At 38.2% G+C, this 26,353-nt stretch overlaps 3 protein-coding genes across 4 annotated transcripts in view; all 3 read right to left on the reverse strand.

Moving 5' to 3' along the window:
• cttnbp2 (cortactin binding protein 2) overlaps positions 1-2,049 on the reverse strand; it is an 86,355-nt gene extending 84,306 nt beyond the window's left edge. The window contains exon 1 of the mRNA XM_014338757.2: positions 1,747-2,049. Within this exon, the coding sequence (XP_014194243.1) occupies positions 1,747-1,875 (129 nt within the window). The 5' untranslated portion in view covers positions 1,876-2,049. The remainder of the gene's footprint in view (positions 1-1,746) is intronic.
• A 12,509-nt stretch (positions 2,050-14,558) lies between these two features.
• LOC102310900 (high choriolytic enzyme 1) lies at positions 14,559-18,103 on the reverse strand. Of its 2 annotated transcripts, none has more exons than XM_042227192.1 (9): positions 18,011-18,103; positions 17,819-17,900; positions 17,194-17,239; positions 16,853-17,005; positions 16,589-16,706; positions 15,796-15,974; positions 15,236-15,317; positions 14,779-14,915; positions 14,559-14,679 (listed from the first exon to the last, which is right to left on the reverse strand). In XM_042227192.1, the coding sequence occupies exons 2-8, from the start codon at positions 17,885-17,887 to the stop codon at positions 14,789-14,791; spliced, it is 774 nt and encodes a 257-aa protein (XP_042083126.1). In that variant the 5' UTR covers positions 17,888-17,900; positions 18,011-18,103; the 3' UTR covers positions 14,559-14,679; positions 14,779-14,788. The 2 variants fall into 2 exon arrangements, with proteins under 2 accessions (XP_042083126.1, XP_005938402.1); XM_005938340.3 differs by having other exon boundaries at positions 14,559-14,683; positions 18,011-18,102.
• Positions 18,104-20,983: 2,880 nt separating this feature from the next.
• On the reverse strand, positions 20,984-25,712 carry LOC102289839 (high choriolytic enzyme 1). The gene is made up of 8 exons (XM_042227190.1): positions 25,602-25,712; positions 24,687-24,732; positions 23,983-24,135; positions 23,302-23,419; positions 22,575-22,753; positions 22,135-22,216; positions 21,660-21,789; positions 20,984-21,108 (listed from the first exon to the last, which is right to left on the reverse strand). Exons 1-7 carry the CDS (start codon positions 25,674-25,676, stop codon positions 21,663-21,665), a joined length of 780 nt encoding a protein of 259 aa, XP_042083124.1. The 5' UTR covers positions 25,677-25,712; the 3' UTR covers positions 20,984-21,108; positions 21,660-21,662.
• Between the last annotated feature and the right edge of the window lie 641 nt (positions 25,713-26,353).

Consider the following 26,353-nt stretch of genomic DNA (forward strand, 5'->3'; position numbering starts at 1 on the left):
GTTTGTTTATGTGCTCATGTTTTTTTATGAAACATTTAAAGAATTCAGTTTCTAGACATACTGTCTGATTCACTAACATCTATTAAATGGGTGGGAGGTGACAGGCAGAGTGCCTTTCACTGACCTCTAAAGCCTCTCTGAACCACCCTCACTTCAGAATCCTCACAAACGAGAAACTTCCCCCCGCTCAGGCCAACAACAGAGTCTGACAGGGGTAAGCAAAGAGCAAAGTGCTTTATTTAACCACTGCAGGCATGGTGTTGGTGTTGGTGGTGAGAAGGGGGGAGTGGGAGGCCATCAAGGCGGAAGCCCCCTGGAACCTGGAAAAGGGAGAGTGCACTGGTACTGAAGAGGTGAGGTGGCTGCCTGACTCCCATGTCTCCGCCGCACCTGTTCGCCTCAACGCTAAATGTAAAGCAGCTTCCAGGCAGTACTGAGTACGCTCAAGAGGGGGTGGGGGCTGGCTGACACAGTACTCCCAGCTATGCCAGCTGAGTCACTGAAATTAAGACCAATTTAGAAAGGTGTATGGTGAACGGGGCCAGCACCCCCTCCTCTTCCTTTTCACTGGCTCTGCCCTCCACTCACCCCCACAGCTCTTCTCCCACCATCTCCTCAACACCCACACTACCACCCACCCACCTCAGGGACTGTGGCTGCTGTTCTATTATTGCAACACCACACATTTCCACTAGCCTACCTCTTCAAACTCTCATCCAAAGAGGTATTTTTTTTCTTCTAAACTTGCTGTATGTGTAACAAAGTTGAAACAAGGACAAACTAAAAAGAGTGTCACTGCTCATCCTGCCTCAGGGTTCCAGTCAATAACAGCAGTCAGACAGGTTATATCATGGAACAAGCAAAAGGACGGGAAGGTTTCATGGCCTACTGCCGGATGGGGCAACAGACCGATCCATTTGCACATAGGGGGTGCTGAGCTGCTGTGACCTGAGAAAGGGCACAGAGAAATCACAACTAGGTGCTTGTACACATGTGAAACCCAAAACCAGCTGGTGATAACAAAGGACTGCTTGAAGAAAAAAAAAGAAAAAGAAAAAAAGCTTAAGCCTTGAGTCCTCAGGTCTGACAGTCTGAATCTATGGAAGCCTGTGAGGTCTCTAAGGACTGCCAATTTAAATAAACCACTTTCACACCACACTTAGCTCCACATGCCAAGTGTTCATCGTTTGCGGAAAAATTTAGACAAAATCAAGATGGAATGAAAAAGATTTCACCTCTAGCGGCGGAGCTTTGGGGGAGCAAACGACAGCTTTAATAAATCTATACTCAGTTTTAAGTCTCCTGCAGCCAGGCGAACAGCTCGCTCCAAGTCTCTACGCATTAACTCATTTACTGCAATGTAATACTGTATATCAACCTGTACAGCCACCGACGCTTTCTCTTCCATCAAGCACACGATTACATTACAACTGAGGGATGTCTGTCTTTAAAGCAGCCGCTAGAGGAGAACAAAAGAATTCACTGCTGGGGGGAAACCAACACTGTTCTGGCTTTTACGGAGGCTACTGAGAGTAATTATGGGTTATTCATCAGCCCAAGCAGAGACGAAGCCCGTGTTTTTCCCCAGACATTGTCGCGAGGCTCGCGCTGGCCACCGCTGTTGCTTCACGAGCCCGTGCGAAAATAGATGCGCGCGACATTTGGCCCTCTTTCCTGGGTGACTGATAAAGGAACACGCCGATATAAACACACGTGTGGCTTTCGCTTTTTCCCAAAGCTTCCTACCGTGTCAACGCTGCCCAGCACGGTGGTTGCCAGTGTTTGTACCGGGGGAGGCTGCTCTCCGCTGGCTCCCTCCGACGCCATCTTCGTACTGTAGCGGTCTGCTGGAGTGAGGGCGCATCCGGCACTCATTAACTATTGCACTGCTGAACGCAAATCTCAGCACGCGCGGCCATGGAAGAGGAAAGACAAACGAGATTTGACAATCTGAAGTGAGGGGAAAAGATGACAAGTGTCCGTCGTTAAAAGCCTACAACTGAATGCGTGCGGGGTGCTGCAGCTGGGAGGGGGTGGGCAATGTGGGCGTGGACCGAGCTACGCGTAAAATCCAGATGAGAAGACCCGGTGCGCTCCCAACTGGAAAGGAGGTGCTTTCTGACAGGCTGATTGACAACAGCATTTGTTGACCACTGTAGCTATAAAATCAACAAATGAGTGCTTTTCAAACTTTGATCAGAAGCCTTTTGTAACTATAATAAACATTAAGATGTTAAAAATGTCTTTATTTAAAATTTGCCTTATTTCCAAGACATGCATTACAATGATATCACCTGACAGTCATAAAGAGCTGGGTGTTCATGTAACACCACAAACTAATGCAGTGAGTCAACAATCATTAAAGTACAGTAGTTTTTTTTTATTAGATTCTTTAATACAAAAATAGAATGTTGTATTAATAAATATAGTTTCATTAGTATGTAAATACATCTTTCATCAGCTAATGCATTCTCATTAACTTATAATTAATCCATTAAAAATACATAGAAGCGGTGCTAGTTTGTGGAAGCCCCCATGTTACCCTACGATCTTGAATATAGCGCTTGAGATGGACACTGGCTAAATACTGGCCAGATACGAGGCACACAGAGGCCACCATAGATGGAATTATGTACTTGAATTGGGAGGGGTAAGAAAACAAATTCCAGCTGACTGAAAAATGTAATCTACTGATTAATCTACTACTCATCTAGCAGTAAGGTTTTACACTCGGTACATTTAACTTAGAGTGCAAGTCCAAGTTAAAGGTTTTTCCATATTTTTGCAAATAAATAAAGTTTGACTGAAATATATCAAAAATTTAAAGGTTTAAAGTCAAGGTCACTGAAATCACAAAACGTACATTAAAAATTCTTATAGTTAGTCTACTTATGGTGTGCAGTCTTTATAAATAATCAACTTCACTTTGACATCATAATTTTCACTTAATGAAAAGCCTTCTCAATCTCATAACGTCCAAACAGAATTTCAGGTTATTATATGCTGAAAGGCTACTGCTTAAGAGATTCACAGATCAGTGAAAGTCTCATTCTAATTTGTAATAACTCTACAGTGTTACACTATAGAAAAGCTTCATAAAGAAAAAACATGAATAAAACATAAACAGCTTTCAGTTAAATTATCATTATTAACAATTTGTATATGTATTTCAATAATGTAATTCATTCATTTCTTTACTTAAACCTAGCAGTGATGTTGCCTTGATGCTTGCTCAATCATCCAGGTAAGGAAATCCCCAAAAAGTTGATTCTCTTCATCTGGTTGTAGCGTAACAGCAGTTTGAAACACAAAAATACAAATGTGGAAGCAGAGCAACTGAGGATCAAAGGTTTATCCTTTCTCAGCAATGTAAAGCCCCTATCATCCAACATCAGCATGGAGGAGAGGAAGACTCTCACATCACTTTGTAATGACAATAACATTAACATTAATGTCCTTCTGGCAGACAAGGGTGGGTGCACAGTTTAGCAAAACCAGAAAGACTATCATGAGAAAAATATTTCAGTGCTCAGTGACAAAAATACTTATAAACCCCTGAAATGAGACCCATGTCCATCAGTTATTGGGACATTTAAAAGCTGATGTGTACCGTAAACCAGCGCATACAACTCAGTATCTAAGGTTTGACTCATCATCTACTAGAGCACAAACTGGATGTCATCAGGACACTACAACACAGAGTGAACACAATCCCCACAGACTGAGCGGCCAAGAAAGCAGAAGAACGCCATATCAAGAAGGCCCTGAGTAAATCTGGTCATTCCAGGTGGACATTTGTCAAAGCTGGGAAGACACCTAAAGAAAGCTCCAGGCGATCATAGAGAGAAGAAGGACAACTGCTGCCTAAGTGAAAACCCTCAGCGATCAATTATGTGTCAGGAGTATCGGAACAGTTAGGACACATTTTTTCTAAACACTGAGTCTCTGTGGCTTTGAAACCCCAAAACCCACTCTGCCAAAAAATTGGTCCTCCCCAAGGATCAGGTCCCCTGACACAAAACAAAGTAATATAGTGTACGCTGTTAAGTGCCAGGAGGATTCCCTTGATTTATACATCGGGGAAACCAAACAACCTCTGTGACGTGGATGGCACAACACAGAGGAGTTAACCCTCTGTGTTGGCCAGTGGACACTCTTTCAATGATGAGGATGTACACATCCTGGACAGGGAGGAACGCTGGTTTGAGCGCGGAGTCAAGGAGGCCATTTATGTGAAAAAGGAAAGACCATCTCTGAATCAAGGAGGGGGCCTAAGGCCACAATGCTGTTATTGCAGCCATTCCCCAACTCTCTGTGAATGGTACTCATGGCAGTGACCATAGATTAATGGTTTTTGATCAGTGGTTGTTGATCAGTGGTCATGGCAATTTGCATATTAATGATCAAGAAACTGACCTCACAGTCCATTGTTCATCAGTGGTGCTAGTTTCAGTCAATGTGCAAAGGTACTGTTTATAAGAGTGGGGAAACCTACAGTCAGCTGAGACTGAAGAAGTCACTTGGATGAGTGACGAAACATTTGTCCAGCTAAAAACGCTACGTTATACCAGTTGACAACTTTTACTGTCAGTGTAAATGGAGAACTAATGGAAAGAACTCTAGTACAACTACTTAAAAATTGTACTTTAGCACAGTGCACTCCTTCATTAAATTAGTACAGTGACTCTTCATCCGTCCTCTTCTGCCCTTTACAAACCATCAAAACCTCACATGCTCATTCGTTCCTGCGAATACTTGCATGACAAGTGGTTTGCAGCACTGAACAAGCTTTTAGTTGTTTTTTCTTAAGTAAACTGCACTTTTAATGACTTCTTGCTCAAGACTTAAAAAGCACCCATAGTTAGCACACTACACACAAATAAGTGCCAATGTACATTTGACAAATGTTTCAATAGCTGAATGTAGCTGCAAACTTGAGCAAAAAAAACCTACAAAAATGAGCCTTAAACAGACAATCAGGCTTGTATTCAATAGTCATGAGAATACACACCAACAACAGCCAAAAAGCAAAGAATTTCAAATTATAAGCCCCACTGTTAATCTTACACAAGTTGATGCTCGGAGTTCAAATCTCTCAGTTCTGATTTTGTTTATCCCAGAAAAACAGAGGATAGAGGATGGGGCTCTCCCAGCTCCCAGATGTGGCGTTTAGGATTAACTGATGCTGATCCAGCCTGGACTTCTGGAATGATGTTATTAAATCTCCATTTAGGTCACATGTTGCATGATTGACGTTTGCTGGTTTCATTGAGGGCTTGACTGTGTGTTGATTAATGAGGTATATTTTGGTTTCACCAGAAGTGTGATAATGTGCTTAATTTGCAAGTAGTTTTAAGGAAAATCTGGGAATTGTTAAATGTTGAAAAATAATTCAATTCAGTTGCAAAACTATGGAAAGAGAGCCAAATTTCAATAACTACAGATGATTAAATAAAGCAGTGACATATAAACACACAGAGTGGAAGGAGATGAGAGAAGAAGAAATACTTACATCGAACCCTGTGGTAAGCTGTGACTAACTTTTGTGTGTGAAGGAGACTCCCCATTTACATGTACACAATGGATGGGATCATTTCTATCAGATAGATATGATTCAAACAACTGCAGTGCAGTTTCTTTATTACCAATGTTTTTTTCTAATCTCTGCCGCAAAATATTGTGGTGAGTGACATTGAGTGCTGCACATAACATGTCGGTCTAGCAGGATCTGTCCACTATAGGGGACATAAGATCATTTGGAACTTTTACTGGTGCTGTTTCTGGGCTGTTGCACTCTAAACCGTTTCCTCTATTCCTTCGCAAAGGAATAGAGGAAACAATAAAGGAATTCGAGAATTCCTGAAATAAAATGAAAGTTAAGAATTGGTTTATAAGACAAATCGATCAATTATTGACTTTTTTTAAGTAGTGATTTGATTACTGCTACCTTAAAAGCCTTTGTGTAGGCTGTTAATAAACATAGATTCCTGATATTTAAAGTCGAAGCATAAAACTTCTTTAAGCAATCTTTTAGAAATGGGAGAAATGTCAACAGTTCACCTCAGAACTTTAAAAATCAGATTCATTCAACTATGATTTAATTTTTTTTCTTTGATCTGACACACCTACAATTTACACCACACATTTCCCACTTTTCTGTTATCCTCAGGGAAATTTACACATAAAATTCTCCCTTTCCTGCTGAGATTTTTTTCCTCTTTTTCTTACTCTATCTTGATATGTCAAATGCCAAACTCGTGTTTCACTCTGATGTAGAGCAGCACACATGGAGCTCTCATGACTACTCTGGAGATGTTATTGAAAGTTAATTGTGACCATTTAAAGAAATGGTTACATTTAAACCATGGTTCCATGTGCTGTGGATTCAAAGTATGCTCTTCTCCATACCTTGGATGTAATATGTGGTTATTTGAGTTACTGATGCTTTCCCATCAACTCAAAGCAGTCTGACAATTCTCCTTAGGCTATGATCACTGGCATTAGATATCAGGGGAGAATGGCTGAGTCCCAGTGAGTGTAGACAACTGACATAACTTGAAAAACATTAAAGGAATGTGAAGATTTTGCTTGTTTCCATAGATTACATATCTGCTGCAACATCACCTGTTACTTTGTGGACTCCGGATTGTGAACCCTTGATTTTAGATTTATGGCTGGTGCCATGTTGGCTTTTTTGGAGCCAGAAGCAAGTGCATTTGGAAATGTGTAGGGTCCAATTTGCTAATCATATAAAAGAGAAGAGAAACAAAACCTAGTTGACCAGTGTATTATACTGACAAAACCAATGTATAACTACTTTTTCGGTCATTTTTAACATCGAGCAACAGTACCTTAATGTGAAGTACTGCATGTTATCTGTTAAGTTACATGTTAATAAAATAAAGATAATACATTTAACATTTAGTAACATTTAGTATTTCTGGCACTGACTATCTAAGCCATCCATCCATCCATCCATCCACTCGCTTCCGCTTATCCTTTTCAGGGTCGGGCGCTGGAGCCTATCCCAGCTGTCATAGGGCGAGAGGCAGGGTACACCCTGGACAGGTCGCCAGTCTGTCGCAGGGCCAACACACAGAGACAGACAACCATTCGCACTCACATTCACACCTAGTGGCAATTTGGATTATCCAATTAACCTATCCCCACAAGCTGCATGTCTTTGGACGGTGGGAGGAAGCCGGAGTACCCGGAGGGAACCCACGCAAACACGGGGAGAACATGCAAACTCCACACAGAAAGACCCCGGCCTGATGTTGGAATTGAACTCAGGACCTTCTTGCTGTGCGGCAACAGTGCTAACTAAGCCAGCAAAATTTAAATGTCTGGTTTACTAGTTGCCAGCATAACAGTCTATAGATCCATTTTGAACACTGATTTCCATGATAGCATTATGGTTGCATTAATGTAGTGTAAGCTCAGAGCCAAAAGATCATGGGCATCCAGTACTGATTTTTAGCCTTGTCCCCGAAGACATTTTTCCACATTCTCAGAAACTTATAATGACATTATGTACTGCAGATGATGAGATATTCAAGGCCAAATTTATCCTTGAATTGTTCCACAAATATGCAGAAACTTTGTCTCCATAAGATTTTTCTTTTGTATTGAATAATGTTTCTGACCTGCTGCCAATTAACCAAATTAGTTACAAAATATCCCTCCAGCTGTAAGTACTATTTATTTATCGAAATTTTATCCTAACTCTTTTGAGACGTGTTACCATCAAATTCAGCATGATATATTTTTCGTGAAAATATTAAAATGGCTTTGTTAATCATTTTATGTTTTCTATGTTCTATTGCGAATAAAATATACGTTTATACGATTTGGAAAACATTGCATTCTGTTTTTTATTTATGTTTTACACATCGTCCTGACCTTTTTGGAATTGGGGTTGTAGAATTCGAAGAAATAGAAGACGTAGAAATAGCAGTGGAGGAATCTTATTATATTTTGGAGTATCAAGCAATTGGCAGCTCACTCAAAGAAAACCTGCAAAGAACATGGAGAAAAAAGCTCAGCAGAAGAGTTCAACCCCAAAACTTTTTGTTGTGAGAGAATAGCATTAACCATTGTACTACTTTGCCTCCACTGAAACAGAATGAAACTTTAATTACAGACTGTAAAACCTTGAAATGGGAGCATAAAATAATACTTATTTTATAACATCAGTTCCCGGTATCATAGTATGAATGTATACCTTTTTGTATCTCAGAAAGGTAACACAGTTATCTTTAGGTCCAGTAACTGGCTCTAGGCACCACAGTTGTGTGGACTGTACCTATAGGGACAGAAATTGACCCATATTCCTAAAAATAAGTAATATGTGTGTGTTTTTCTCCTGGTAATAATTAATTCCTACCTTTTTTATTTATCTATTTAGTTTAAATTTCACTCACATAGTTCCAAGTACTTTAAGTGCTGCTATTCAGGACCCTGCATGTGCAAGGTCATGTGCAGACTTTATCATCTACAAGCAGCTGAAGGCAGCTCAGTTAGTTTGCTCACTATATCTAACAGAACACTGACTCAGTGCCAGCTTGGTCTAATTATATTTTCTGTAATTGGCCTGACTGGAGCATAGAAGGGAGGCCTGCACCATCACGGGGGAAGTCACTGATATGAGGTATGAAGTATATGGATAACATTGCCTCCAGTTCAGCCTCTGTAATGATGTTAGGACCTGAATAACATCAGTAGCATATGAAAACATGTGAATACTAATGCATGAAAGTCTCTTCAATGTGAGGAGCATGCAAGTCAACAAAGTACAAATTTTTACATGTGAGTAGAAAGAGGGTGGAGTAACATTTAGTCCTATTTTAGGGGCTATTTTTATTTCAAATAGTTGCCTTGGCTGCCTGATTATAATTCACATTTAATGTGAGTACAGTGTCATATTATAGGTTAACTGAGTACATTTTTTAGCCTCAGCCGTACATGATGATTTGTAAATGTATTGTGTATTTACTGGAAAACTACCTAGTAATGGGGAAGAGGCTGTGTTTCAATGCTTCTTCTGTGCTGGATGTGGCAGCAGCCTCATTACTTACGTGTCAATTTGACCCATAAACAAGGTCCAAGGGTTCTATTACAGGAAGGGAGATCATGGATGAGAAGACAGTGCAGCAGCCTTGAGCGTAAATGATGATCATCAGAATCCCTGCGGGAATACATGGCTCATATTAACTTGCTTATTGTTGGGGCACACAGTAAGTACAATGACTCCCTTTTTGTTGATGATAGCGTAATGGACTTACAGGCCAGGCCATCACCGGAGCCTGTGTGCTCTGAGGCATTGGTCGGCCAGCAGGGAGACAGGAAAGAAAACAAGAAGACGGGATACAACGAGCCCTGGATCCCATATCCTGGCCATCGCTTCAAACAGGAGGACATGGAAGGTTTAGATAGTGACTCTACAGTCTGCGAGAGGAAATGGAAGGAGGAGGAGGTGGGCATGAAGCTCTGGGATCTAGGCCACATCTCTGTCTGATTGTCCCTGAGGGGCTGCCAGTAGCTGAACCAGACCTCTGTTCAGTCACCATTCTGGCTGAACTGTTTTTCTTCTCTCTCTGAGCTCCAGTCTCTCCATTCACCTTGCATCTTCCCTTCATTTTCTCCCTCACACTGTCTCCCTCTGTTTAATCTCTAGCCCATGGCTCATGAGTGGATGGAGCAGGTGCTTGTACTAAATAGTGAAAGGCTCTATTCTCTGTGGGTTTTTTCCCCCAATTTTATTTTAAAGACTCACTCAGCAAAACTAGCCAGAGAGGAAAGGTATAAATGAATTTAAATCTGAAGGAGAAGAGTGTCCTTGTAAGGGTAATATCCTTAAAGGCCTCTTTCACTTAAAATGGATGAACTTGTGCTCTGATGTTTGTTCGTCATTGTCTACAATGAGCTATTTCGTCCAATAAAACTGACGAGGACTGTAACTAAAAGGGTAAAATGATGATAAAACATGGGAGCGGGTGCAGGAGCATCAGTAGCTACAGAAGTTTAAAACAGTTGCAACACTTATGAGGTAGCTGAAGCTCTATGGCCAATAATGACAGATAAAGATGATAAGATGAAATTTAAACGTCTTTTTGGGCATTAGCTTTACCCATATAGAAAATATATATATAAATCTTATAACGTTTGTATCTGTCTTGTGTGAAACTTGTATGAAAAGCATACAAGAGTGAAAACAGATATAAGATTGCTTGAAGAATCATATAAATGAAACTTGTATGTTCATGAGAAAATCATATAAGCCTTATATGATTCACTATATGAAGGAGGGCACATCAGATGCAAGTTTTTTCTATTTCTTTTCCATATGGGTAGAATGACCACAGTACGTGCACAGGGGTAAGAAGGCTGATAGGAGTGTGGATTTAGCATTGGTTCAATGATTTGTACCCTCTCCAAATACTATAGATAAACAGGAGAAGACTTTTCACGCTGTAACAGTTACACTAGAAATAGATGGATTTTCATTCAGCAAAGCAACTTTGGATGATTTTAATAAAATCATTCAGCAAAGACAAACTGCAAAGAAGGTCTGTGATGAATGACTGAGAATATCTTCACATATATGTAACAGATTGGTTTGAGTACTCTCCTTAATATGATGACCGCTGAAACCGAATCCAACTTAAAAAACACTACAATGATTATAAGACGATTTAAAATTTTGAAAAATGTAACATTATATTTGTATCACATCTGTGTACTCTGTGTTCAATGGAGACTTATGTCAGATTTATCTGATAAATAAGTTACCATGTCTTCATTGAAAGGTTTGAGTTTAACACTAGAAACATATGAATGTGTTTTGTGATAGCTTCTTTGGTGCTATCATGTAAATGTGTAAAACCACAAATATACTGGATCACATTTTGTCTTTAATAATTAACACCACAAGATCAGATTATGATAAATAAAACTTAAAAAAAGTAAAACCTCAAAATCGAAGAGTAAAAACAATAATTTGTGTAATTCGTTTTTTCTATTTGGTGAAATTCAGGCCGTTTCTTGCACCTAATGCACATTGGAAACATTGGAATTAATATTGCATATATTACGCTATATGAGGTTTTCAATCCTTATAAAGGTGCAGTTACTCTGAGGACCAAAAAACAGACCTAAGGAGTACCTTTGACGAGATCTAGATGTACTGACACACTTTCCCTGAATCCCTCTGAGAATGCGCTGCAGCTGCCATACATACATATGTGAAAGACTCACATAACGATATTTGCATGCATAGCTTATAATATTCAAACACAGACATTTCGTCTTACTCACTTTATATCTTTTCAGTGTTCAATATTTGGGCTGAAATCTATGACTGATGACTGATCTATATTTTTATTTTATCGTTACAGTTGTCGGCAGTAAAGAATTTAAATCCAAGTTTTCCAACTTGAGTGTGATAAAGAGTTATAGCTAATGTTAAGATGTCCTGTTATTAGACATCGTAAGTACTATGGTTAAATGTAAAAAAAAAAAAAAAAAGGGCAACACTGGTAAATGCGCAATTTTTGCAGTAGAGACATGTAAATAAATATCATGCAGAACTGCCAACAGGACCATCTTACTTAATATACTTTTCTTTGTATTTTTTGCATTGAGATCATGGCAGAAACATTTTTTGCCTTCGCAGCAAGTATATTTATTGTTTACATTGTTTACATATTCAGATGCAAAAAAGAGATTAAACTGAGACTCTAACAAATTCCTCAATGTGAGAATGTGTCGCCCTCTGCTGGAGTATAAATAGGTTTCAGTGAATTTTCAGCCATACATATCACACAAGCGCCTCTAAACTCTAATAAATTATGATATCATAATTAGAAAGTGTTGCCCCCTTTCTGATTCCACTCAAAGTATCAAGAAATTGTTTTTTCTTCTTCCTTTTAATTTTTAAAATTCTTTGTGCAACAGCTTACAATCATTCAGCCACACACCCTGCTCAGTGGCCTTTCCCACTGTTTGGGGAACAGGGTCATAAAAGAAAGCAGCGTAGCTGCCTCAGAGAAGGAAGTTGACAGATTTTTATTTGTTTATTTATTTTAGCTTTTAAGTCTTTGAGCTTTCTGTGAGGTGTTTTGAACTCCAGTTTCTCCCATAGTCCGAAGACATATACCTCAATTGGAAATACAAAACAGGTACCTTAGAAAAGCATAAAATGATCTTTAGAGTTGTTTCACTGAATTTGTGATTTCTAATTAAATGTGATAATCAATACACCCATCCATCCACCCATTAGCTTCCGCTTCTCCTTTTCAGGGTCGTGGGGGGCACTGGACCCTATCCCAGCTGGCATAGGGCGAGAGGCGGGGTACACCCTGGACAGGTCGCCAGTCTGTCGCAGGGGCCAACACACAGAGACAGACAACCATTCGCACTCACATTCACTCCCGCATTCACACCTATGGGCAATTTAGATTAATCAATTAACCTATACCCACAAACTGCGTGTCAATACCTTACTGGAAAATTGACACAAATTTGGGTTCTAAGATGATGAAGATTTTAAGGGGAGTGACAAAAAAAGGAAATGCAATGTACAGGAGACAGACTATCAAAATAAGACAGGTAGAAACCTAACTCAGAAATACCTACGACAGTCACAAAGATTTGATAGCAAACATGCTAAGAAGGCCAGACTAATTAAAACCAGAACACGAGTGAACTCCAAACAGAATAATGAATCTAACAGAACTCAGAATGTGAGAGTCATTATTGAAACAATAACCAAAGTCGACTATAGTCATTGAGACTTGGACCTAGGTAGTGTATGCTTTGAGGACACACACACTGGGTTGAAGTTGAGGGTAACCCTGAACATGTTCTGGGACATTATTCAGACCCTTGTTCTAAAGTAATTGGGGTTATTTTTGTGTCCACTAATATCCCAAAGATGCTTTTTGTCATTATTTTGGGTTTAAGGAGTCACCTTTTAGATAGATTTGATTTTAATTTCTTACTTGCTATACAATTAGGGTGCAATGTCATGATGCCAGCTTTGATTGTCAGCTGCTGCTACTGAGAAACTTGTGCATCTCTGTTCATGAACTGCAGATAGAGTCATGCATAATTTTTCCACTGAAGGCTTTTTCAGCACTGGCTTATTATACATATTTTTTTAATTTATTTTTTATTGAGCGTTTGTTACAAATATTCAGATTAAAAAGCAATTTGAATTATTCTTAGTGACATATTGTTCACAAAGAAACATCAACAACTTCAAGGTAAAATATTATAATGGACAATCGGTTAGGATGTAAAGCTTTGTGTTTTTCTAAAAAACAAACAAACAAAAAAACAACAACAAATGAACAAACAAAACGCCACACTCGTCTTAAATCAGTATTTTCCAGGTTTTGAAATGTCTTTGAAATGCAGTTTTAGTGCTGTCCTTTGTCCCACACCGCTCTGCCACCTCGCTGTAAATCCTAAGCTGCCGTGTTAAGGAATAGAAAAAGCCAGTTTTATTTCAAAATTGTCCCAAATGTCTCCGTCACTGAAAATTGTGGGTTTAACTTTAAAACTGAACATCAAATGTCATTTTAAACCAACGAAAGTCTTTAGAGAAGAACTAGAGTTAATCTCAGGCAAAAAACAAACGCTATCAGCTCACACTTACACCACATGTGCTGAATAAGTTAGGTCAGTGATTCTCTGCAGCTCCGTAAACAGTTCCTGTGAATGATATGAGGTATAAACACACCTGCAACAAGCGATAAGATTGCTTTACCTTGAACCAACGTGCTTGTTCCCAAAGGAAGCAGCAGATGGGTTTAGCTTTCTCTGAGGTTAGTGCCACCATTTAAAAAGTAAAATTGTCCATAAACCAGTTTACCTATGAATGGTCAAATTAACCAGTGGCTGCTTTTTGCATTTACCTGTTATCCCTGTAATATTCATTTATGTCCTGTTTGTCATTCAGATGAATTATTTGCTAACAGACCAGGCAGCTTAAATGCTGCTTAATGTTTCTTTAAGTCAAAGGGGGAAAAGGTGTTATTGTCAGATATAGATTTTACTGTATTTGTCTGTGTCGGAAAACATTTCATTTCATTTTTCTGGGTTTTTTTTTGTACCTTTCATAGTTTTATTTTGATAGTTTTTAGTGCCATTATGTTATACTGATCAGGAAACATGTGAAGTTTCACAGGAGAGAAAACCTATATGCAGAAAATGGTCTAAAGAAAAAAAGCTGAACCTTTAATGGTTTATAAAAATAACAGAGATACAAATGGTCTAAAGTACTAGAAAAAAAAAGAACCGGAATCCAGGCAAGATACAAAAGTCATGACAGAGCCAACAGTGACATGAAGTGACAGCTGAAAAGGGGAGAAGTGAGGCCATATCCACACAGACTGATCAGACCAGTAAAAACCAATGAAACAAGTGAAACAAATATGAACGGGCTAGACGGTCACAAAGGAAGGAAAGTAACTAGAGTCACAAAGAAAGCAATGACAAAATAAAATGTCATGATTTAAACAATCACTCTTAAAGATAAAACACACACACAGAGGTGCTTTATTGGAGGTTTATTGAATTATTTTAAAATGTTTATTTTGTTGATCAAGTGACTGTTCAATGATGATGATGATATTTTTCAAAGAAGAGTTGGATTGTTTGCATCATGCTGCTCATCTGTCTGATAGAGAAACATTAAGATTTATTATGAGAAATTCACTCCATTTTCAACAATGCAGTGTGGGGAATAGTATACGATGAACTTAGGATAATAACCTGAGATTGTTCAGCATCCATACAGCCTGTTGAGCCTGAGGATGTCCATCTGACTCATCTCAGTGGCATATCCAAACTCCACATTGGAATTAGGGATAGCCACCAAAGTGGGCTGGTTGTTCTTGGAGAAGGCGTACCTGAAAATACAGGGTGTGTTTTTTCCCCAAGGGAAGTTACTGAAAGCTATTACGCCTACTGTACAATAAGTATTTGCCAAATTGACTATGAAATTTTACCAAGCCAGAATAAACCATAAAATATCAAATAGAGAGTACAAAAATATTTAAGAAATACACAATTTCGAAGAAAAAAGCAAGAGAGAACAATACGAAAAATTCTGATTCACATTCACTCAGTTTTCATTGCACTTTAACACCTGTTTGAACATCTTTCATAATTTCCAACATGATGACGGCAGCCACAGCTGTAACACGGAGCTGCTGGTATTGATACCTACTTGTGGTAATGCATAACAGAGCCATAGTCATAGGGGGTTCCCTGGTTCAAAGTGTTGATTTTGTCAAAGTTGTGCTCCATTCCTAGAGACAGAAATACCATGAGCTCCATTATTCATTCTTTTTCTTGTTTCTGTGGCTTTAGTCCACTCTACATTTCTATGAGTGTTCAGATAGTTCGGCATTTTATGATGTATTGCATTTTTGCTTTCTTATAACGCACTATGAAGGTTTGTGTGCTCGTCGATTCCAATACTGGTTTTTGCTCACGTGAAATAAGTGGGTTATAGTGGGTTAATGATGATCAACAGACATATTGGTATTGTGAATTTGCTTCTTGTCCGTCGACATTGTTTGTGCAAAGCTAAGCAAAGTCTGAAGTACAGAATAGCTGTGACAGCTGTAGCTGTCTTTGCATTCAACCTTTGGTTAAAAAAAAAAAGCCAATCAGCACATTTTTCAAAATGCCCAAGTAATCCTATATTTTGTGCCAGTAATTATTTTCTTTCTGTATTCTATTTATATTGCTGTCATGGATAGTGAAAAGTGAAAACAGACAAACCCGGAGTGATGTTCTCCCACAAAACGCGGATGTGTTCGTCGCGGTCAGAACGTGTCTGCTCGTGATTGAAACCCAGAGCGTGGAGCACCTCGTGCTGGACAGTGTCGTAGTAAACACAGCCTGATTGCTGCAGGGACAGTTCCTGCGCATAGTAAAGACGGCCGATGTAGGAGTAGCATCTACAAAGGTACAAAATAAATCTTGTTACAAAAGCTGCAAAAATATCTTCTTTTTTTTTTTTCAAATCTGTAACTGCACAAACTTTTTTGAAATATGTTTCATGTTAACACAACAGGGAATAGTTAACCAATCCTGCAAGTATTAAATATGTTGCTAAAACCTGTTCTATGTGAGATTTCTTTGCTTTGTTTTTTCACCATCCAGTGCAACTACCATTTCTGGAGTTCTACCAACTCCAGAAATGTGGTGCTTCATTAATTCATACACAGAAAAGTGTGGTTGCACAGCCATTTTTAAACAATAGGAAACATTTTGTATGGATGGAAACGGAACTTTGGGGGACTGCAGTAAACTTTGCCATTATGAATATTTTCTTTTTTTACTCGTTCTGATTGGTTGAGAAAGTGAAAAAACTTTGGCCTGGATTAATCGAACAAAAGTCTCCGCTGCATGATTTAGTAGTTACATTTAGTGTTTATACACCTACTGTCTGAAACCCTTAACTAATCCTTAAACGAATAAAAAATAGTGACGTTAGTGAACATATTAAAATTAAATACAGGTTTTCTTGGACAGATTGGGCAAAGAAAGAACGTGCTTTGCTCATGTTTACCCATTAAGACTCTGGATATTCAAGTAGTCTCTCTCGTTTGTGCGTCTGATTAAACGGATACAAGAAAAAGAATCGAAGGACTGCAGAGCACGCTCGATGACTGCCACCTCACGAGAGGCTGGAAAAATGGAAAACACATTTTAATCCACCACTAGACCAACAGGATCCTGTGATATTTTGCAGGAAAAATGTCTGCAGTGCAACACACCATGTTCCTGGTGATAAGTGCAGAGAATAGCATTCATAGATGAGTTTACTCCTTACTGTACACGCTGGAAAGGGTGTAGGGCACGTAGACATGTCCATCAGCGGACTTGGGCCACATGCAGCCAGAAGCGGTGCAGGGGTCAGCGTTTCTCTCCGCCTCCGAGCCGTATGCAATATCATCCACTATGTAGGGTTCATCAGGAGAACGGACTGCAGCAAACACATTGATCAGTTCAATTGTCTGATTCACTCTTACATCATTCTCCCTTTTTACTGAGATCTAAAATATTTGTGATAGTCCAAAATATCCGAGTACCACAAAAGACACTGAGATTCTGAGAAAAGGCCAGGGAGGAGAAAAGAGGGTTAAACTTTTTTATGGCTTTGAAAATTCTCACCAATATCTCTGTTGGCTCTCTCAATTCGCTCTGAAGTTGACAGAACCTTAGCATCCTGCACAAAAAGGAATGAAGAAGTGCTGTTGGCATACTGATGATCTACCAGCAAGGATCATAGAAGTAAATAATTATTTGATAAACGTTTTTATAATTTATTTTTAAAAAGAATATTTTACAATTAAAGGATGGATTCACTGTCAGTAAATTTGTCAGATGCAAGCAATTATTCCTCCTCTTCATACTGGCCAAACGATGTGATCTTAATGAGCTCTTAATGGAAGTGACTGAAAACCACAGTTGTCAGTTGTGATACATTGTATTGTGATACATGTGACTCTAATATATTGCATCACCAGTCTTAAAAATATAGCAAACATGTTCCAAAATTAGCTTTTTGTGCAAAACAAAGTCAGGAAAGCACTTCAGAGGAGAAGCATATCAAGTGGGAATCTGCAATATTGTCTGAAAGTAGAAAACTAAAGAACAATGGTAAACTTACAGATTCCAGAATTTTCCAGGAGTTATTGACAGACAAAAGGGAGAGAGAAAGAGAGAAAAATGACATTTGTTCCACATTTATTCCACCAAATCAGTCAAGATGTGCTAGAAAAGGAGACTTCCTTACCTCACTTTCAGCCCAGACAGAGATTGCCAAAAGGGCCACAAGGCCTAGAACACACCTAACCCCAACCATGTCAACAAAATATCTGCAATAATGATACAAAACATATTTACCCAGTTATTCCAGTTCTTCAAAATTCAGCTTAGACGAGGATTCTTAAAGCAGAACAAAGGAGAATTTATTGGTGATACTTACAGCGATCCCTGAAGTGACAGAAACGCATCATAATGCAATGTGGTTGAACATCACTTTATAAAGCCAACTGCACCGGAACAAAAAAGTCCTTTTATGGACATTTTGGAGGAGAAGAGGGGAGTGAAAAGCCCAAGATAAATACATGTCACCTTGATGCCATGTTGCATATCCCCACGATCCCTTGATAAGAGCAGTTCATCATAAACTTGTACAAAGATTGTTTCTTAACCAGTCTTGTGTCGCCTTTCTTCTTTTCAGTCAGTTAACACAGCTGAAATGAAATCATTGTAGATATGTGGGATTTATTGGGAATAGCCACAAAATTTTGAACATGAGCAGAAATCTTGCACATCGGAACTATGAAAGTCCAGGGATGCACACTTAGGTAGCCAATGTCCCCAAACACAAGTTGGAAAATTATTCTGATATCAGACAAATTCATCATCATCATCATCACTTTACATTCTGACTCTCACATCTGTATCCAACATCTGTATCCATGCAAACTCAAAAGAGGAAAGAAGAGTAATGTCATGATTTGCTGGCGAGAGAACCCAAATGCACGAGACAAACCACAGCAGCTTTATTGGGGTGATAGAAAACCTAAAGCAGCATCATACAGAATCTCTGAGAATTTCTTTGCATTGTACTCCAGACACTTTCTCAAAGAGAGTGTGAACAAATTGTTTCTGAAAATCTTCAGGAGGATGCCCAAATCTGCGACTTTACATGCCCCTCACAGTGCTCAAATAAAATAAAATAAACAAAATACCTGGAAATGCAACAGATCATTTCACCAAAACTTGCATAGTCTGTATTATAAAATCAAGGTTACTGCAAGACTGCAATAGCAACATAAGTAATAGATTGTGATGCACCATTTTCATTTCAACTGGATGGTTTTTAGAGAAAAACACCTTTTTTTCTTTTTTTTCTTTATTTTTATAAATTTCTTCTGGAACCTGCGAGTACAGACAACAACTTAAAAAATAATTCTGAATTTTTAAAATGTACAAGACATTTATATGACCTGAGATGTCAGTTTCATCTTTAATTTATTTTTCCTGGAGTGGAAAAGGTGTCTAAAATTTAACAAATGAAGCAGATTTGTAATGGAAAAAAAATAGTAATTGTTATAAAAACATTTCACCCATTTTTTAAAAGCATTTTTCTTTATACATTTTTGGAGCAGTATTTGTGTATAGACTGGAACACATTTGTGAGTAGTCAAAATTATTAAAAGTCTTTAATATACATTTTTCAACCTCTTGAGACAAACTTCTCTCCATAGTGAACCATCTGGAATGGCATTTCCAGATGTTACAGACATTTCCACAAATTACATGCTTTAAGCGGCAGCTAATTTTAACATGTGTCTAACAGCTCAACAAATATCTGCAAGCAAACAGTTTTTGTTCAGTGTGTCACAAAATGTGTGTGCTACCTAGAGTTTCAGCTGCTTGATTTCCCAGGGAGGGTACAAAAACACTCATCGGTGACAGAACTGATCAGTGATATTTTAAGGGGAAATGTAAAAATGAAATATATAGTTAGGTCCATGTATATATTTGAATACTGACACAAGTTGGTTTTTTTTAACCCATTTACTTAAACATATTCCAATTATAGTTACATAGTGGACATGGGCATAATGTGTAGACTATCAGCTTTCATTTGAGGGTGGCACATTCAAATTGGATGAATGTGCCACCCTCTTTTTAAAGAAACCTAAAGTAATTGGACTATTAACTCAAAGGCTATTTCATGGGCAGGTGTTGGTAATTCCTTCATTGTGTGATTATCAGTTAAGTAGATAAAAGGCTTGGAGTTGGCCTGAGGTGTGGTGCTTGCATCTGAGTGATTGTGCTGTGAAGACAACATGCAGTTAAATGATCTCTAAATGCAAGTGAAACAAGCCATCCTTAAGCTGTGAAAACAGAAAAAAAAACATCAGAGAAATTGCTACAATATCAGGAGTGGCAAAATGTACAGTTTGGTACATCACGAGAAAGAAAGAAAGCATTGGAGAACCCAGCAACACACAAACGAAACCCTGGACCTACACAGAAGATGGCAGTGGTGGATGATTGCAAAAGAAGAGTATTGTGTAAGTGGAGATTGGACTAGATTGGACTTTGGTGAAAATCAAAGAATGGAAAAACATTCTTTGTAGAGATGAAAGCAAGATCAACCTCTACCAGAATGACAGCAAGAGTATGGAGAAGGTGCAGAACAGCTCATGATCCAAAGCAAACCACATCATCTGTAAAACACGGCACTGTGATGGCTTGAGCGTCCACAGCTGCCAGTGGCACTGGGATGCTTGTTATTATTGATGATGTGACACAAGACAGAAGCAGCTGAAGGAATTCTGAGGCATTCAGAGACCTATTATCTGCTCAAACTGAGCTGAATGAAGTTAAATAATTGTGCCGTGTTTCATAACAAAGATGGACAATGACCCAAAACATACAGGCAAAACAACCCAGGAGTTTATTAAAGCAAAGACAGTGTCACTGTTGCTTCACAGCAAGAAGGTTCTGGGTTCATATCTCACCTGTGGCTGCTCTGTGTTGAGTTTGCATGTTTGCCGTGCAAGTAGCCCTTAAATCAATTCAATAGTCAGATTTGGGGTTTAAAAAGTCAAACTTGCTTCTACAAGATTAATTTTTCCTTTTTTTTTAAGTTTCTTCAGATGATTGTATATTTTGTGCTTGTTGGGTCAAAAAAAGGTAACTGCTTCTGGGAGAGGATGATGATTTATGTAAATTTGCTCAAAAGCTCTCTTCCATTTCACCCAGCTCATGTTTGAAAATTCACTGCAGGACGCTCTTTACACTGTAAGTTGTCATTTTAATGTCATTTATACAACGTCTGCCATTTAACAACTTTATTTTTTATCAGCAGATTTCAGAAAGAAATTCTTAGTTCATGAACCGCTGGCATAGTACATAAAAAGTAAAGATTCTGTGAACGGGTCAATGAAGATTTATTTTTAATTCAATGTGTTAAATTGTACAAAAGAGTGACAAAACAGTCTTGGAAACAACTGCTCTGATGTCTGAACGGCACCACATTTCCAGGACTGCTATTAGCACCTATGAAGACAAAAGAAAGAAAGTGTGAAACTAAGGTTTAATATGTGTTGCCCAACACACAAGTTATATTTAGCAGCATTAGCTGCTAAAAAACACCTTTTTATGACACCTTTGTGATGCTTTATAATGTGAATGTGTGTGAATAAATTGCAAGTTATTTAAATGTCACCATCTTGCAACAGTGATAAAAAGCTTACGATGGTTTCCTTCCTTCATGTTCAAAGCACACTGCCTTCTGGTGCTAGTCAGGTAGCATAATTAAAGAGTTAAAAAGTCGGTAGTTGAAATATAAATGGCTGTTGCAACTTTTTCCCCCCATTATTTTTATCCATCACCTAAATGCAGTTTATATTACTGTAACCATAGTGATGAAGCTCCTCCACCTCAAAGTACAGATTTATACAGAAACCCTGATCTTTCATCAAGATTTGTGCATAAATGTAACCAAATCATTGCCTTAGCATTGCATTACAATGAAAATCTCAGTTATTCATTTATTTAATTTAAATTATAACATGTTGCACATCCAAAACTCATGTTGCATTTCTTACTGTTTAACACTTGTACAGCCTGTTCAGTCTGGTGATGTCATTCTGGCTCATCTGAGTTCCTGTGCCAAATTCAACATTGGGATTGGGAATGGGCTCCATGGTGGGCTTGTTGTTGCCAGAGAAGGCATACCTGGAATGATGTACAGCGGGTTTGTTTGTATTCAAGAAAAAATGAGAAACTATTGCTTTATAATTGAAATGGTCTCTTTGGCTCTCATTGGAAAAACAAAAAGAAAAGAGCAAGTAAAAGTTTGTCAGTTGGCTCTCATTAAGAGGATGACGTCTTCATATTTTCTATATTCAGAATCACTACGTGCTGGTAAGAGGTGCTTACATTTGTTTCAGCGTGCAGAAAAACCCTTGATTAATTTTGCATAAACAACAAAAAAGAAAGTTATCAAAAAACAATAATAGTAAAAAAAATCCTGAACTAAAACTTAAAACTGAATGAACAGATGATGAAAGTGATCCAGACCTGTGGTACTGCATGACTGAGTTGTAGTCATAGGGGGTGTTCTGGTTCAATGTGTTGATCTTGTCAAAGGCATATGCCCAACCTGAGAGAGAGAAAGTGTCATGTGCATCAGAAAAGGCTGATGAGAGTTAATGTTTGCATTTAGAGCCTCAAACTCTGTTTGCTCTATAGTTAAAAGGTTAGTTTTATAATTTTACACATTTGAGTTTATAATATATTTAATGACTTTATTGTCACTTGCCTCACTTTATAATTTAAAGTATGACATTTAAGTTATTTCTTATCGAATTTTGTAAAATCACTTCGATCCCTAGTTGAGTGCATCCTGTCCTGCTGTGTTGCTGTTCATTATGGAAGATAATTTTAAAGCTAAACTGGAACCCGAAACACACCAACAGCCCAAAGAGACCAGAGAGTGCCACCAAAAACAGAAATCAGACCGGATGCGATGTTCTCCCACAGGATTCGGATGTGCTGGTCCCTGTCAGAGCGACACTGCTCATGGTTGAAACCGAGGGCGTGGAGCAGCTCGTGCTGGACGGTGTTATGGTAGAGACAACCCTGACGGTCCAGAGACACTGCCTGGCCGTAACCAAGGCGACCGACATAGGAGTAACACCTGCATTCACACAATAAGAAAAAAGAAAGGAAAAAAAAGAAAAATGTATTGTTATCATCCCTTACAAAGCAAAGCAAATTATCTAAACGAAACTATAATAAGGTTCTACAAACAAAATGTTTTCTTTTAACTAATAAAAGACTATCACAGTCATTTAAAATGATCAAATATAATGGCTATGTCTGTCAAGTAAATTATTATTTATTAATTAATGTAATTATGACTCTAATTGTGATTAAAAGTCATACCAAAGAAGATTTTAAATTCTTGCTGAAATTGGAAACTGAAATTAACTCTGATATTTAACTGTGTAGAATAAAACACATGACTAGGAAGCACAGAGGGTGGGCCATCACAGTATGATTTTAAAAATGCATAAACAGTTTAAGAACCTCCAAAGACTGCACAGTTTCCACACACACACCCACACACACACACACACACACACATTTCACCACGACACACACACACCACGACACACACACACACACACACACAGACAGCAGAGAGAGAGAGAGAGAGAGAACAGCAAGAACACAGATTATCACCCATTGATGGACTGGATGTTCAGGTAGTCTCTCTGGTTGGTTCTTGGGACGAAGCGAATGCAGGAGACGTCTTGGAATGACAGCAAACCTCGCTCAATGATGGAGCGCTCACGAGAAGCTGAGAAGCAGAGGGAAGAATACATTTCCACCTACTGTCATCTGCTCAGTATCTGTAATTACAGAAATACTTTGAAATCTACACTGATTAACATGGAAAATGCAATACGGATTCATCAAAATCAAATGTTTTTTAGCATTTTTGTCGTTTAAACTTTGAGCTCCATTTTCAGTTTGTAGTTATTGCAAAATAAAGTCTTTAGTTTTTATGTAGAATTTAAAGTAGTTGTTGCTGTTTTTTTTAAGTGTTAAGCCAAAAATTGTGGCAAAGCATTGAATAAAGATGTACAAATCGCAGGTTTATTCCTTTTTCATTCTCCAACGGAGTATAACTACAACACAAAGTTTAACTTGTGAAACAAGACCGGACACAGAAAAACCACAGTTAATTTATTATGCTATTCACTTCATTTCATTCAGATTTGTTTTCTGAGCTTTTGCTGTTTTGGGATTTTTTTTTGTTTTATGAGCTTGTTTCACTTTGATTTTACAGTCCATTAGTTCATTTGATCAGCTGCTTTATTCCAATTTTAAAACTGCCTTAATAATTCTTGAGTTACTTACAGTAATGAGAGGCGATGACGTAGGGGACATAGACGTTTCCATCGCTGGATTTTCCCCACATGCAGCCAGAGGAGGTGCAAGGATCAGCATTCCTTTGATTCTCATTTTCATAAGCAATGTCATCAATGATAAAGGGCTCCTCTGCTGTGTGCACTGTGAAATGAGAGCACTGAGTGATTTGATGATATATCAGTGTATGGTAAAGTATATCAAAGTACTGTTGTGCAAATGAGCAAAATACCTTCTTGCTCTGAGGCGACAGTACTAACCACTGCACCGCCATATGGAAAATAATCAATGTGTCTAATGATAATTTTTCTTCATTTTAATCTCAGTGAATGGACTACAACAGGATCTTATTTCTTTTACAAAATGCATGCTCCAAATTTACGTAACATTGAAGGTCAGCAGTTTTGTCATCTTAAGCTCAGTGGTTTCATAAAATATTATTATTGATATATCATTAATCTCAAAAAATCTGGAAGAACATTGAGTCTGGATTTTAACAACAAATCTGTAATATTTTCCTGAGATATTTCACAATAGAAATACAGGATTCACACAAGCAATGTTCAATCTCAGAACGAAGAGTGGAGCAAAAATAAATCTGGAACCATAAAGTGAGTCTGAACTAAATAAAATAACAGGCCGGAAGTAATATGTATATGTATAAGTAATATGTAAATGAAGTATAAATATCTTACCTACATCCTTGTTGGCCCTCCACAGGAGCTCAGCGACAGACAGATCCTAGCTCAATCAGATGGCATCATTCATTAGTGAGGATTTACATGGAAAATCTTCGGTTTTCAATTGAAATTTGTTTCCAGAAAGATGAAATAAAGTCTTTACATGTTTTACAAACTCATGTGTGAATGTGGTTATCTGAGGAATGATTCTTGGCGATGTCAGTTCAGCAAATTCATCGCATTCATTGCTTGTCAGTATTTTTCTTGGATCATTCACTCAGTCACGGCTACCCAACATGAGGTTTTCCTGCTTTGGTGAGTGACTTTTGAGTATTTTGTAGGTCTGTTATTTAGTATCAATTAGCAGGTATTTGTGTCTGTATAGTCTATGACTGAAGCTTGAAAACCAGCAATCTAGAAGGCCTGACAATCCACCATCTCTTCTGGCTCCGAGACTTAAGAAGGTCTTAAGAGCTTGGAAACAAAAGTGACTGGACCTTTTTAAGTTTCTTGAAGATGTTTCATCTCTCATCTGAGAAGCTTCTTCAGTTCTACAACCAATTGATGGAGATTCCCGGATAATTAAACCCTAGTTGGGGTTATTCTCATTGACCCACTATTAATCACGTGACTCATCACAGGAGTCAAAGCGCAAAAAAATGAATGGTTCGTTATCACCAGAGGTTTCAAGTGATATCACACTCGCCTCTTAAGGTACCATTGGATCAATTCTTTTCTTCTCTTGTATGCACAGTGTAATGTTGCATAATTTAACCTAACACAATCATGTCTTGGAAAAATTTGAATCTGGAATTTAAACAAAGCTGTCAGATAAATGTAGTGAATTAAGAGAGCAATATTCTCTTAATGAAATGGAGTAAATGTAGCATTAAGTGGGATTTGTAAGTTCGATATTTAGGATATCCTCACCTTCTCATCAGCCCAGCAGAGGACAGAGGCTCCGAGGAGGATCAATAAACTGAGTGTGCATTTCATGAAAGCCATGTCACACAGTGTTAACACCTGGATCCTGCTGCAGCTCCTTTTTATACCCTCCAGTATATCTGCTGACTCGCAAAAAAACTCATTGACATTGCTTTACTTGGAGATAAGGAGGAAGTTGCCTTGAAAACATCCTGTCCTTTCCCACCTTAAACAAACCAATATATATCTATACGTATATTTGCTTCCAGCAGCAAAACTATACCCATAATGCTGTGTGAGAATGCTGCCCCAGAACACCTGATCAATGTTTTTGGGGAGTTTGAATATTTTATCAGCTGTAAGTGGTTTGGTTTGTCTGTTTGTTTATGAGAGCAGGCATGATTGTTTATGTATGTCATACATACATAAAGAAATTATGGGCAGATTTGGATGAAAACTTTACTACAGTTGGAGCTTGGCCTGCCTGACAGATTATGTCTTGGAGACAATTCAAAGCCAAATCGGGCAAATTTGCACCTTTTTCAACAAATTGTTTTAAATACATAAAAGACAAATTGAATACAGGAGAGTGACATCCTCTGTGTTAATTCAGCATGTGGCTTAAATGTAAATGTATCTTAAGTTCTACCTCTGGGTGATTTTCTGATAGATGGACATTACAGCATCAAGTATTTTGCACAGATTACAAATGGACATTTTGTCAAAGTTTTACATTTCGTGTGACCTTACATGCTCTT

The sequence above is a fragment of the Haplochromis burtoni genome, unplaced genomic scaffold (genome assembly GCF_018398535.1).
Source record: "Haplochromis burtoni strain Fernald_Lab_line unplaced genomic scaffold, NCSU_Asbu1 Contig_248, whole genome shotgun sequence".
Taxonomy (NCBI): Eukaryota; Metazoa; Chordata; class Actinopteri; order Cichliformes; family Cichlidae; genus Haplochromis; species Haplochromis burtoni.